This window comes from Hordeum vulgare, chromosome 6H (assembly GCF_904849725.1).
Source record: "Hordeum vulgare subsp. vulgare chromosome 6H, MorexV3_pseudomolecules_assembly, whole genome shotgun sequence".
Lineage (NCBI taxonomy): Eukaryota > Viridiplantae > Streptophyta > Magnoliopsida > Poales > Poaceae > Hordeum > Hordeum vulgare.
This window is the reverse complement of record NC_058523.1, coordinates 29,674,398-29,688,775: the sequence shown is the minus strand read 5'-3', so window position 1 is coordinate 29,688,775 and position 14,378 is coordinate 29,674,398. Positions and strand designations below refer to the sequence as shown.

Here is a 14,378-nt window from a genome sequence, read left to right as displayed (position 1 = left end):
GACCTTCTCACCCGTAGCGATGCTTAAGTCCGTCAGAATCATGTTAGCAATAGCTGCATTTTTCGATTATGAAATCTGGCAGATGGATGTCAAAACGGCATTTCTTAATGGTTTCCTTAAGGAAGAGTTGTATATGATGCAACCCGAAGGTTTTGTCGATCCTAAAAATGCTGACAAGGTGTGCAAGCTCCAGCGATCCATTTATGGACTGGTGCAAGCATCTCGGAGTTGGAACAAGCGCTTTGATGAGGTGATCAAAGCATTTGGGTTTATACAAGTGGTTGGAGAATCTTGTATTTACAAGAAAGTGAGTGGGAGCTCTGTGGCGTTTCTAATATTATATGTGGATGACATATTACTGATTGGAAACAACGTAGAGCTTTTGGAGAGCATAAAAGGTTACTTGAATAAAAGTTTCTCTATGAAGGACCTAGGAGAAGCTGCTTACATTCTAGGTATTAAGATCTATAGGGATAGATCAAAACGCCTGATAGGACTTTCACAAAGCACATACCTTGATAAAGTTTTGAAGAGGTTCAAAATGGAACAGTCCAAGAAAGGGTTCTTGCCGGTGTTACAAGGTACGAGATTGAGTAAGACTCAGTGCCCAGCAACTGATGAAGATAGAGAGCATATGCGCTCCGTCCCCTATGCTTCAGCCGTAGGCTCTATCATGTATGCAATGCTGTGCACTAGACCGGATGTTAGCCTGGCCATAAGCATGGCAGGTAGGTTCCAGAGTAATCCAGGAGTGGATCACTGGACGGCGGTCAAGAATATCCTAAAGTACCTGAAAAGGACTAAGGAGATGTTTCTCGTGTATGGAGGTGACGAAGAGCTCGCCGTAAAAGGTTACGTCGATGCAAGCTTTGACACAGATCCGGACGACTCTAAGTCGCAAACCGGATACGTATTTATTCTTAATGGGGGTGCAGTAAGCTGGTGCAGTTCCAAGCAAAGTGTCGTAGCAGATTCTACATGTGAAGCGGAGTACATGGCTGCCTCGGAGGCGGCTAAGGAGGGTGTCTGGATGATGCAGTTCATGACGGATCTTGGATTGGTGCCAAGTGCACTGGATCCAATAACCTTGTTCTGTGACAACACTGGTGCCATTGCCTTAGCAAAGGAACCAAGGTTTCACAAGAAGACCAGACACATCAAACGACGCTTCAACCTCATCCGCGACTACGTCGAGGAGGAGGACATAAATATATGCAAAGTGCACACGGATCTGAATGTAGCAGACCCGCTGACTAAACCTCTTCCACGGCCAAAACATGTTAGATTTATTACAATGTAATTCACATGGTGATGTGAGGGCTAGATTATTGACTCTAGTGCAAGTGGGAGACTGTTGGAATTATGCCCTAGAGGCAATAATAAATGTATAGTTATTATTATAATTCCTGTATCAAGATAATAGTTTATTATCCATGCTATAATTGTATTGAATGAAGACTCATTTACATGTGTGGATACATAGACAAAACACCGTCCCTAGCATGCCTCTAGTTGGCTAGCCAGTTGATCGATGATAGTCAGTGTCTTCTGATTATGAACAAAGTGTTGTTGCTTGATAACTGGATCACGTCATTGGGAGAATCACGTGATGGACTAGACCCAAACTAATAGACGTAGCATGTTGATCGTGTCATTTTGTTGCTACTCTTTTCTGCGTGTCAAGTATTTATTCCTATGACCATGAGATCATATAACTCACTGACACCGGAGGAATGCTTTATGTGTATCAAACGTCGCAACGTAACTGGGTGACTATAAATATGCTCTACAGGTATCTCCGAAGGTGTTAGTTGAGTTAGTATGGATCAAGACTGGGATTTGTCACTCCGTGTGACGGAGAGGTATCTCAGGGCCCACTCGGTAATACAACATCACACACAAGCCTTGCAAGCAATGTAACTTAGTGTAAGTTGCGGGATCTTGTATTACGGAACGAGTAAAGAGACTTGCCGGTAAACGAGATTGAAATAGGTATGCGGATACTGACGATCGAATCTCGGGCAAGTAACATACCGAAGGACAAAGGGAATGACATACGGGATTATACGAATCCTTGGCACTGAGGTTCAAACGATAAAGATCTTCGTAGAATATGTAGGATCCAATATGGGCATCCAGGTCCCGCTATTGGATATTGACCGAGGAGTCTCTCGGGTCATGTCTACATAGTTCTCGAACCCGCAGGGTCTGCACACTTAAGGTTCGACGTTGTTTTATGCGTATTTGAGTTATATGGTTGGTTACCGAATGTTGTTCGGAGTCCCGGATGAGATCACGGACGTCACGAGGGTTTCCGGAATGGTCCGGAAACGAAGATTGATATATAGGATGACCTCATTTGATTACCGGAAGGTTTTCGGAGTTACCGGGAATGTACCGGGAATGACGAATGGGTTCCGGGAGTTCACCGGAGGGGGGCAACCCACTCCGGGGAAGCCCATAGGCTTTTGGGGGACACACCAGCCCTTAGTGGGCTGGTGGGACAGCCCCAAGGGAGCCTATGCGCCAAGATAAGAAAATCAAAGGAAAAGAAAAAAAAAGAGGGAAGAAGTGGGAAGGGAGGGGGACTCCTCCCACCAAACCAAGTCCAACTCGGTTTGGGGGGGGGGGGGAGAGTCCTCCCCCCTGGCTCGGCCGACCCCTTGGGGATCCCTTGGACCCCAAGGCAAGGTCCCCCTCCCTCCTCCTATATATATGGGGCTTTTAGGGCAGATTTGGGACGACTTTCTCACGGCTGCCCGACCACATACCTCCATAGTTTTTCCTCTAGATCGTGTTTCTGCGGAGCTCGGGCGGAGCCCTGCTGAGACAAGATCATCACCAACCTCCGGAGCGCCGTCACGCTGCCGGAGAACTCTTCTACCTCTCCGTCTCTCTTGCTGGATCAAGAAGGCCGAGATCATCGTCGAGTTGTACGTGTGCTGAACGCGGAGGTGCCGTCCGTTCGGTACTAGATCGTGGGACTGATCGCGGGATTGTTCGCGGGGCAGATCGAGGGACGTGAGGACGTTCCACTACATCAACCGCGTTCTCTAACGCTTCTGCTGTACGATCTACAAGGGTACGTAGATCACTCATCCCCTCTCGTATATGGACATCACCATGATAGGTCTTCGTGCGCGTAGGAAAATTTTTGTTTCCCATGCGACGTTCCCCAACAGAAACTGCTCCTGATCCAGCTGCTTCATCAAAGCAGGCTGATGACTCTGTTCCAGCTGGTTCCTCACAGCCAGCTGAAGAATCTGTTGAGAAAACACCTTCACCAAAAGCTTCAAAGGTGAAGAAATTAATCCCGTGTGCATCAGACGCTAAAAAGACAAGAGCTGCTGAGAAGGAAGCAAAGAAGAGAAAAGCTTCCTCAGCAGAAGAAAAGATTGAGGCAAAACGCCTCAAGGAAACTGAAGAATCTGCCCCTCTGGACCCGGTGCCTCTTAATGTTGCACCCTCATATGAAATGGTCGTCATTGGTGACCACACTACAAGGGCAGATGAGGAAATGAAGGATGCTGCCTCTGAGGAGCATACTGATGAGGAAATACAAATTGATGATAGTCCTCAACCTCATATTCCTCAGAAAGAGACTACTCAAGCTTCAGCTGCAGCAGCTGATGAATCTGCTTCTGCCACAAAGTCAGTTGATGAAAATCAAGCTGAAGAAAATGTCCAGTCTGAGCAGGCTCCTCTCACTGAACAGGCTGACCAAACTCCTCAAGCTGAGAAGGAAGAAGAAATTCCTCAGCCTGATGCTCAGCCAGAGCAAGAAATTCCTCAAACTGAGGAAACTGCTGAAGAAAATGTTCCCGCCCCTGACAATGAATTCATTGTGCTCAACCCAGCGACTGCCATGGTTGTTTCCCCTCCCATTCCTCAGTACAATCTCAATCCAGTTCAACGCCTGCCATTCTCAAAGCAGCCAAAGTTTCAGTGTACTACATGGAACCAGTCCTCAGTGTACTACATGATGCAGGTTTGCTCCCTATGTGCTCCGACATATCAGATTGGAATAGTGAGCTAATTCTTCAGTTCTATTCAACTCTGCACATCTCGGGCAATGCTGATGACATCAACACTTGGGTGTTCGACTGGATGACCCAAAATACTCACTACAAGGCTCCAGCGTCTGAACTCCTCAGAGAACTGCCCGTACCAATTCCTTCAGAAGGGGCAGTGAAGCTTTATGGTGAGCGTGAGCTGCCAAATGGAATGATGGAAGTCCTCATGAAGCCTTTAGCTGCAGGAAAACCCTCAAGAACCACATTCCTCGTCCATGAGCTCAAGTACACACCCCGGTCTGTCTACCGCATTCTCTGCAGTGTGCTAGCGCCAATCAAAGGCCATGATGATGACGAAGATGTCGTCGGCCTCATGAAGAATATCCTCTTCAACATCATTCACGGTATCCCCATGAATATCCATGATTTCTTCTTGAGGACTTTAGCTGACAATGCAATGTGCCCATATGATCACAAAATTTATGCACCATGGATCATGAGATTCCTCAGGACAAGGACAGGCATCAACTTTCACGCAGATTTCCAGAACCATGTTGGTTATATGCCTCCTATCCGGGTCAACAAGAAGACTTTCGAGCCCATTGAGGGAAAAGGAAAGTCTGTAATTGATGAAGGAAGCAGGCCTCTTGATGGTCAATTTAAAGAGCCAGATGCATATTCCTCATGGGACGATACTGAGACTCGTCCGCCAAGCCCAGTTCCTCCTCGCGTGCTAAACACCAGAGAGCTTCTTCTCAGTCTTCATCAGAAGGTGGATCACAACCACAAATGGGTCAAACGCCAGTTTGGTGCCATTGTGAAAACCCTCACTGAGACACAGAACAGTGTGAAGCTTAATCATCACTATCTGCATGAGGTTTTGATCGCACCTGGGCTACCCTTGCACATCTGAAGACCCAGACTGAGCTTGAAGAATTGAACTTTGAGCAGGACTTTGACTGGTCGTGGCCTCCCAAGAAGAAGTTCAGGCCCATTCCTGTGCCATATCTTGAAGACAGCTCCTTCTCGTCCTTCCGCACCGCCGAATCTGATGAGGAACAGCTCGACACCGCAACAGGCCCAAGGAAGAAGACTACACCCAAGAAGCACCAAGGATCTTCATCCACCGCCAAGAAATGAAGTCTTCACGGGCGTTAGTCTTCAGTTTGTCCCTTTTTGTCACTTGATGACAAAGGGGGAGAAACTTGAGAGTTAGTCTTCAAACGGGATTTATTTTTGGGGCTTATGAACTATATTTAAGTTACAAACTCTTGGCTCTTCTGAAGTTTTTATGTAATGAGTTGTAACTTAAGCCCGATGGTACTCTGACGCTTTTTGAACGTTTGTCTTCGCATGCTTATTCCTCAAGTTTTAATGCACGCATGCTGGAATTCGTCAGATACCATTTGCCATCATGCATCTTCATTTTCTTCATGTGATATGTTATATATATGCATGATTTACAAGATTCAGGGGGAGATCTCCATGATATAAATCATCAATGTGCATATGCTATAAAAGCAAAATCCTCAAGGTATGCACATCTTCAGGGGGAGTCTCTGTGAATCTTGTTTTCAAATTCCTCAAATGAGTATTTATACTTCATATTTTTGATCCCTGTTGAAGACTTAACCTAATTGTCATCAACCACCAAAAAGGGGGAGATTGTAAGTGCATCTAGTGCCCCTTAGTGATTTTGGTGGTTTAAAGACTTATAGGTTAAGTATCTATTGTGTTTATAAGTGTACACATGATCTATAAGTCATTGAGGAGTTTGAGATATTTGATGAATATCGATCCCTAAAAATATATGTCTTCGGTTGAAGAAATTGGTCTGAACATGAAGAAATGAATCGCGAAGAATTTGCGATGAAATTGATATTCCTCATGAAGATATTGATATTGAGAAGATCGGTGGTTCCTGAAGAAAATCATTCTGAAGAAATTGAAGCGTGAAGATTTACGTTTTCTGTTTTACTTTCTTCGCATTTGATGAATAGGAACACCGTACTGTTAAAGGGGGTCAAAGTAACGCTATGGAATGAATTTCCTCATGATGCTCAACCCAAGCCAAATCCTACCAAAAGCCTCAAGTGAGGAATATGAGTGTCATGAGGACTCTCACAGTTGAGAGTCCCGACCGTTTCGATAAGCCATGCCAAGTCACTGATCTTATCCACTCCAACGGTCATATTATTTAAGGGCATTAATGTCAAATCATGTCGGGATGCTCCCAGGCTATAAATAGCCGCCCCCCACAACCACTAGCTGGTTGGCTGCTCCGTTAGAAACTGACACTTGTCATAAGAGTAACCCAAACTCCTCAGAGCTTTCGAGAGTAAATCATCAGTGAGGAAATACACCACCCACCGAAACCACAAACCAAACCTAGTGATTGAGCATCAGTGAAGAAGTTGTTCCTGTGTGGGACTGAAGCCTTTGACCTTTGAGGACTGTGCATCCTCCAGACGGTTAGGCGTCGTGGTCTAAAGCAATCCAGCAGTCAATTGTGGATCGCCGGGTGACCGAGTTTGTGAGGGTTTGGAAGTCTGCCCTAAAGACTTACCACGAGTGTTGGGCGAGGACTGTGTGTCCTTAGCTCAAGGAGAATACGGTAGGGACTGTGTGTCCCGGGACTGGGTGTCCTTTGGTTTCAATACCAAGCCGCTCCAAACCAGATGTACAACTGTCACAGTAGTTGGAACTGGGTCATCAACAACAGTCTTCACCAAGAATCGGGTTCTAATTCCTCAACTCTTTACTTTCTCTGTATTATGTGTTGATGACTTTCACTGTGACTGTTTGAAGAATTTGCTGAAGACTTTCTCTGAATTTCCTCAACCCCAAATTATTCACTTGAGTTAATCATCATCTGTATTCTGCGTGCCTGCTTACTGTGCAATCTGTTTTCATAATCTTCACTCTGTAATACTGCTGTTGTGAACGATTGCACGACTGATCCTTAACTGTTTCCGCTGTAAGTTAGTCATCAGTGAGGAATTTCCTCAAAAGGAATTTCCTCAGTGATGAAATTCTAAAAATCTCCTATTCACCCCCCCTCTAGTCGATATAACGCACTTTCAAGTTTCAGCAAGAAGTCAAGAGAAATCAAATGAACGTTTAGGCTGGTTCCAACTTACAAGTATGAATTTTGGTCTTTTATTTTCATCGAAAATATGACATTTTCCTCTCTTTTTTTGGCTGACACCGAAAATCCAGCCGCCAGATAGCCTCACAGAGACCGATTGAGAAAAGTGGTGCCCCCCAGGCCCCCACGTCGCCCTCCCCGAGCGAGGCGACCGAGGCTGTTCCCCCCTCCTCCCACTTCCCGCGAGTTGTCGCCCCCTTCCCCCTCGCCGCTAACGTCGGCGAGCGCGGCCAGGCGTTGCCCGTGCGGCGCCCCACAGTCCCGCGGTGGCGGCTCCCCCTTCTTCCCCCGTTGCTGGACCCTGGCTTGGGCGAGTGGTCTTGGCGGCGGAGCCCTTCGGCTGGCGGCGTTCCGACGCGGATCTGGACGGCGGCGGTGCGGAGGCGTTGCCCCTTGGCGGCGGTGACGGCCCATGGCTTGCGGCGGCCGGGGACGCGTGACTGGCTTAGATTTAGGCCCTATGGGCCCGATCTGGGTTGGGGCGGACCTGCTGGGGGGCTGCGGTGGGTTGTTCTCCGATGGTTCTAGCTATGCCGCGACTGCTGCAGCTTGGGGGCAGAGCTTCATGGGCCCGTTCTGGGCTCGGCCGGACATTTGGTCTGGGGTGCCTCTGCTGCTATGCCCGGTCTGCTACTGCCTAAGCCGGTGGAGGTTGTTTCCTCCCTCGTGGCAGTCATGCTGTCGGTTCTTGTCTACGGGTGTCTCGTTTGGATCCGAGCGGCCTCGCTTCGTTGGTCATGGTGAGATGACGGCGGTGTCCTCGTGACTGTGTTGGCGCATGTTGGTGGAAAGCGGGTGTGGTTGAGACGAAGGTTGGTCCTGGGTGGCGGGTGCGAGGGGTCGGGAGAAATCCATGTCGAGTCTTGCCGGCACCAACGCGGTGACGCATGCGGGCGCCGCCATCCTTCTTGAAGGGCGTCGGGTGACCCTCTCCCCCCACTACCCTCCGTGTACCGGGAGAATTCCTAGGATTCGTTCGGGCAGCTGCGTTGTCATCGTCGCATTCTTTCTTAAAGATGGTGCTTGGTACACGGCAACTCGGTGGCTTTGGAGCGTGGTGGTTATTTTCGGTGGGCACAACGGTCGCGGGGTGCCGTAGCTTTCGTTGATCCGGCGTTGTTGACATTTTTTTCTCTGATTTTCTCTTGTATTTTTTTTGGGCGTGCTTGTGCTGTTAGTCCCAACGTTGATCGGAATATTGTATCACTTGGTTGCTATATCCATATAGCGGGACAAAAGACCATTTCGAGTAAAATCCAGCCACGACACATGAAATTGCTTCGCTCCAAGTCCTTTGAGGCGTAGAATGGCGGCGGCTAGGATGCAAAGCGATGTCGTGCGAGGGATGGCGGTGTGGTATCCTGAAAAGGGGAGTTATCAATTCAGGCTAGAACTCGGTTAAAACAAGTGTGGGAGGCGATGTTTGCGTTTTTAGTTACTAGCAAAAGAGCCCGTGCGTTGCAACGGAAGAAAAAGAATACCATTCATTCTAACTCTATAAATTAAATCAATGACGTCACAATAATTTCATTTTCTTTGAAACCAGTTGATTGCTTTTTAGTTAGCTAGATTTGGTATATCCACCTTGTTGCGGGTATCACGACCAGACGAATTAATACAACATGTAGCCAGTACCTGGGCTCACATATGTATTTTCATGTACAAGGTTTAACCAGCAGCAAACAAAGCCGAGGAGCAGCAAACAAAACCGAGCAACACAAAAGGCAGCAGCATCATGCAACACACACAGAAATCAGCATTGCTATCTGACCATCTTACCGTATGGAGAAAATATGCTTAAATGGATGGGGACAGATGATATTCCCTTTCCATTGCCGGTTTGTGTGTCAGTTTCATTAGCAATCTCCTTCCCCACCATGGCTGCAACGATACAGATTTCATCTTGTGCCAAGTAGCATCAAGATAAACTATAAGAAAATGAATTAAAAGAAGCGTGAAGGGCACTACACTTAGTCGCTCGGAGCTCACAACATTCTTTTCAGCACGTCAGTTAGTCCTTTTTGCACACCAGTTAGTTGACCAGATGACAAAGATAACACCAGAAGAACAACCTCTATCCTAATCATCGTCAAGCTACATATTGTCGAAGATTGTCGTGCTAGAGTGCTGATTTAATTTGACATACACCCTAATGTATGTTCAAAACCACTTTCGAAATGGATCCGAACGATTCTTCAGAAGTGCTTGAACTGTAGATATCTGACCTGCAAGTCTGATCAGAATTTTGAGTTACTTCCCCTGAACTTATGGTACTGAATGTTCAATTTTGTCATGGGACTTGTGTGTGAACCTTCATAGTCCAATTGACTGCAAAATCATAAATGACCTAGTGTAAAATGGAGTACATCCAAGATTGCTTGGAACTATGAATGCTCATGCATTTCACATTCAGAATCATGTGTAATTGGTACTGTTCCAAAATAAAATGTGTAGTTTCTATTGAAAACCATATGACCAAACCTATACGTACCAGGTTTCTGTTTTCTGTCAGCAGCTCTTCACACTGTTAACACAACGGGGAACCAGTGCACCAACACCATTTTCTTTCAGTCTTTCTTGAGAAGAGAGGCTGCACCTCGTGAACATCTTAACTGCGGCACAATTTTGCGGCAGAACATGATCTCGACGGACAAAAGAATTAACATTGCTCGATCAAACCAACATTACAAATTGAAGAGGAGAAAAAAACATCACGGAAGCAGCCATTACAAATTGAAGAGGAGAAAAAACCATCACGGAAGCAGCACGAATCCGTTGCTGCTACCCGCAAGAACTGCTCTCCTAAATCAGCAAGTAACCATTTTTTCTTGCTTCGGTGTCCGTTCCTCCAGAACAGGAACGACACCTTCACATCGCATGACCTGGACACCACCTTGGCGCTGGCGGCGAGCCTGTCCACCGCCATGGCGCACCGCACCGTCACCGGCAGGGCCCACATCCTCACCTCGCCGAGCTGCAGCCGCACGGGAACCGTGATATCCACGTCGAACGGCACCGACTTGAGCCGCTCCGCCGCGGCCATCTGCCCGCGCTCGCGCTCCGAGAACCGTATTCCGACGCCCTTGGCCCTCGCCACGAACACCGTCACGTTCCCAGGCGCCTGGTAGAAGGCCGGCCACGCGCCGTCCGCCAGGCTCACACCCTCGTACGACACGGCGACGCGGCTCCCGGCGCCGTCGTAGTGCACGCCGACCTTGCCGTTGGCGCTGTTGTCGGCGCGGACGATCGCGACGAACCCCGGCGAGATCGCGCCGGGGGCCGAGGCGTTGCCGACGCCGGCGAGGCCCGACACGGCGAGGGACACAACCGAGTACGCCGGCTGCCTGGGCTTGAACGCGAGGTACACGGCCCCGACGGCGGCGGCGAGGAGGACGGCGAGGGAGAGGAGCGCGACGGCGAGGTAGAGGCACGCGCGGAGGCAGGAGCAGCCGGCGCGGCGCTTGGCCTGGCGGCCAGGAGCGGTGTCTTCCCGGCCTCGTTGGCCTCCGCGGCGACGCCCTGGGCGTCGAGGTGCCGGAGCAGCTCCACCACCACCTCGAGGCGGCCCTTCTCCACGACAGCCAGGAGCGGCGTCTCCCGGGCCTCGTTGGCCTCCGCGGCCACGGCGCAGCAGACCGCCTCCAGCCCCTCTCCTACCTCCCCCGCCGCCACGACTAGCGCCGCCTCGTCCAGCGCGCGACGCAGCACTGCGGCGTCCCCGACCGGCGCCGCCATGTGGATCCGAACTTCCTTGCCCTCCTCGCCACGCCGGAGCCCTGCTGCGAAGCTCACATCGTCGGCCAGATCCGCGAGCTCTCTGTTTCTGCACGCGCGTAGGCAGACGAGCCCCAGGTTTAGGGAGGACTGCGGGTTGATTTCGATAAACCTCAGGGGCTTTTTTGCAAAAACGCCGCGACGTACGACAGAAGCCGTCGGTGCTTTATTAGTAGGGAAGATTCGAGTGAGATCAGAATCATCAGATGATGATGCATGACCTTTAGTAATGTATTAGGTTTTTGTACTACATGCAGCTGTTGTTGTTTTATTGGTGGCGTGATTGTGCATATGCAGTTTTTCTCTTTTTTCTTTGAAGATAATTCAAACAAATATAACTATGGTTATTAAATACTTCTTATATTGACGGCAATTGCTCCCTCTGTTTTTAAATATAAGACTTTTTAAAGTTTTAAAACAGACTACATACAAATGTATATAGACATATTTTAAAATATACATTCATTTATTCTTCTTCATATATAGTTTATATTAAAATATTTAAATGGTTTTATATTTAGAAACGGAGGAAGTAGTAAGTTTTAATGATAACTATAAGCAGTATTTAGGATGAATTATAGTCACATACCCTTTTTTAAGGATGTTTGTACATGAAAAATCCTAGTTATATATCATAGATATAACCACGTAACATTGCCTGTCATAAAAAATGCTATCAAATTCTTCACACAGTCAAATGCTATCAAATTCTTCATACAGTCTTGTTGGAAAAAAACTCCACAAACTACTGGCGCTCGCGCGCTGCTGCTGCGGCGCCGCCGCGGCGAGCTCCTTCTGCGGCAGGGAGAGCACGGGTGAGAAGCTTGAGGGGGGAGAGGAGAGGGAAGGGGAGGGGAGGGGAGGGAGGAGGAAGGGAACCTTGTGGGCGAAGGCGACAGAGGTGGCCTTAGCGGCGGCGGAGATGGAGGCCATGGCGACGGCGCGCGGTCGAACACCTTGAGGTCAATAGAGGGATTGTGAGAGGGGGGGGGGGGGTAGTGCGGCCGATGGCGAGCACGAGTCGGGTGTGTGGGCGAAGGGGGGTCACATGCGGAAGGTAATATAAAGGTGTGTGTAGTTACGTGTTCGATTTGGACCGTCCGATTGGGATTGGACGGTGGCGCCTGGGGTTTGAGGTGTCTGTAGCACAACGGGGATTTTGCATTCTATGCGTCGAGTGTCACAAAAAGCCAAATGAGAAATCGAATGAACGTTTAGTGGTTTGTTTGGATTACAAATATTAGCGTTGGGTTTATTGTAAACGAGTTTTTACCTGATTTTAGGGCAGTTCCAATGAAGAATTTTGGCCTTTTTTTACCGGTAATATTCTTTTCTCTTATTTTGAGTTGGCACCAAAAATTCAGTCGCCTAAGGTGAAATTGCGTTGCTCCATGTCCTTTGAGAAATGTGTCAAGAATTATTAATTTTGCGAAGAATCGAAGCTATTAAAAAAGTCACTATAATTATAGGTACAAAACATCTCAAACATAACAAAATTCGAGTACATCGAAATTCCGAGACCAAGGAACGAACATGCTTCTACCGGGGCAGGCTTGACCTTTTAGGTGACAGCCTGACCTTTTAGGTGACAGCCGGAAAGTTTTCGTGCACGTGTCTCTAATGGCTAGTGCTTTGGAACTGCAATCGTCGTCGTTAAACCCTTGAATTGGTTTGAAGCGTTTGGCATCAAATCTCGCCACATGACGACAAATGCTAACATCACTACCTCAAGAAGACGTCAGGAGTTTACACCGGAGCTCCATCGACTACATCCAGACGGAAGTACTCTAAAAGGAGTGGAGCCCAGAAGACAACATCGAAGAAGAAGCGCCGTCATCCGCCCGAACATCGCACCTGCGAGGAGTAAAACCCCTAACCTGAACTACTAACAGAAGTGGAGGCACGGGGCCGCCAGGCAGAGGGGAGGCGAATCCATGGGCTCGACGGAGTAGCAGGTAGAGAGGAGGCGAATCCACGAGCTCGTCGGTGAATTTTGGAGGAGAGAGCTTGCTCTAGTCGTCTAGGTTTAGGGAGGAAGTGTTGGAAATATGCCCCAGAGACAATAATAAATTGTTTATTATTATATTTCTTTGTTCATGATAATTGTTTATTATTCATGCTAGAATTGTATTGATTGGAAATTCAAATACATGTGTAGACACATAGGCAACACACTGTCCCTAGTGATCCTCTAGTTGACTAGCTCGTTGATCAAAGATGGTCAAGGTTTCCTGGCTATAGACAAGGGTTGTCACTTGATAATGGAATCACATCATTAGGAGAATGATGTGATGGACAGGACCCAAACTATGAACGTAGCATATGATCGTGTCAGTTTGTTGCTACTGTTTTATGCATGTCAATGTATTTGTTCCTATGACCATGAGATCATGCAACTCCCAGACACCGGAGGAATACCTTGTGTACAAAATGTCGCAACGTAACTGGGTGACTATAAAGATGCTCTACAGGTATCTCCAAAGGTGTCTGTTGGGTTGGCGTGAATCGAAACTGGGATTTGTCACTCCGTATGACTAAAGAGTTAGAAACGAGATCTTGTATTACGGAACGAGTAAAGAGACTTGTTGGTAACGAGATTGAACTAGGTATGGAGATACCGACGATCAAATCTCGGGCAAGTAACATATCGATGGACAAAGGGAATATCATACAAGATTAACTGAATCCTTGACATAGAGGTTCAAGCGATAAAGATCTTTGTAGAATATGTAGGAGCCAATATGGGCATCCAGGTCCCGGTATTGGTTATTGATGGGAGAGTGTCTCAGGTGATGTCTGCATGGTTCTCGAACCTGCAGGGTCTGCACACTTAAGGTTTGGTGACGTATCTGTATAGTTGAATTATTGATGTTGGTAACTGCTACTTCTTGAGCTTGCGTTGGTTTTCTCTTGAAGAGGAAAGAGTGATGCAGCAAAGTAGATAAGTATTTCCCTTAGTTTGTTGAAAACCAAGGTATAAATCTAGTAGGAGGAACAAGCAAGGCCCTAATCGTAGTACGTACACAAACAATCAAACACTTGCACCAACACTAAAAAGGGGTTGCTAATCCCTTGAGAGTTATTTACAAGGATGATATCTAATAGAGATAGATATAAAAGATTGCGGAAACAAAAGTAAATCAATTGCAACAAGATATTTGTGGTATTTTTAGTTTATCGATGTGGAAGTATAATATGAAAATAGACCCGGGGGCCATAGGTTTCACTAGAGGCTTCTCGCATGTAGGAAAATAATACGGTGGGTAAAAAAATTACTGTCGAGCAATTGGTGAATAATTATGAAGATATGCAAGGCAATGATTATGCATATAGGCATCACGTCGGTGTCAAGTAGACCGAAACGATTCTGCATCTACTACTATTACTCCACACATCGACCGACTCGTGCCTGCATCTAGAGTATTAAGTTCATGAAGAACAGA

The 14,378-nt window shown here is 47.5% G+C and overlaps 1 protein-coding gene across 1 annotated transcript; it reads right to left on the bottom strand.

Annotated features, from left to right (window-relative positions):
- Positions 1-9,708: 9,708 nt before the first annotated feature.
- On the bottom strand, positions 9,709-11,868 carry LOC123404990. Its single transcript, XM_045098872.1, has 4 exons — positions 11,815-11,868; positions 11,654-11,730; positions 9,913-11,084; positions 9,709-9,870 (listed from the first exon to the last, which is right to left on the bottom strand). Exons 1-4 carry the CDS (start codon positions 11,866-11,868, stop codon positions 9,821-9,823), a joined length of 1,353 nt encoding a protein of 450 aa, XP_044954807.1. The 3' UTR covers positions 9,709-9,820.
- Between the last annotated feature and the right edge of the window lie 2,510 nt (positions 11,869-14,378).

Excerpts from the sequence above, each read along its gene's own strand:
- LOC123404990 (XM_045098872.1), bottom strand. The coding sequence starts at position 11,868 with ATGGCCTCCATCTCCGCCGCCGCTAAGGCCACCTCTGTCGCCTTCGCC. Across the intron at positions 11,085-11,653 it reads AGTTTTTTTCCAACAAGACT|TCGTACGTCGCGGCGTTTTT; the intron begins GTATGAAGAATT and ends CGACGGCTTCTG. Across the intron at positions 9,871-9,912 it reads TTCGTGCTGCTTCCGTGATG|TTTTTTTCTCCTCTTCAATT; the intron begins GTTTTTTCTCCT and ends GCTTCCGTGATG.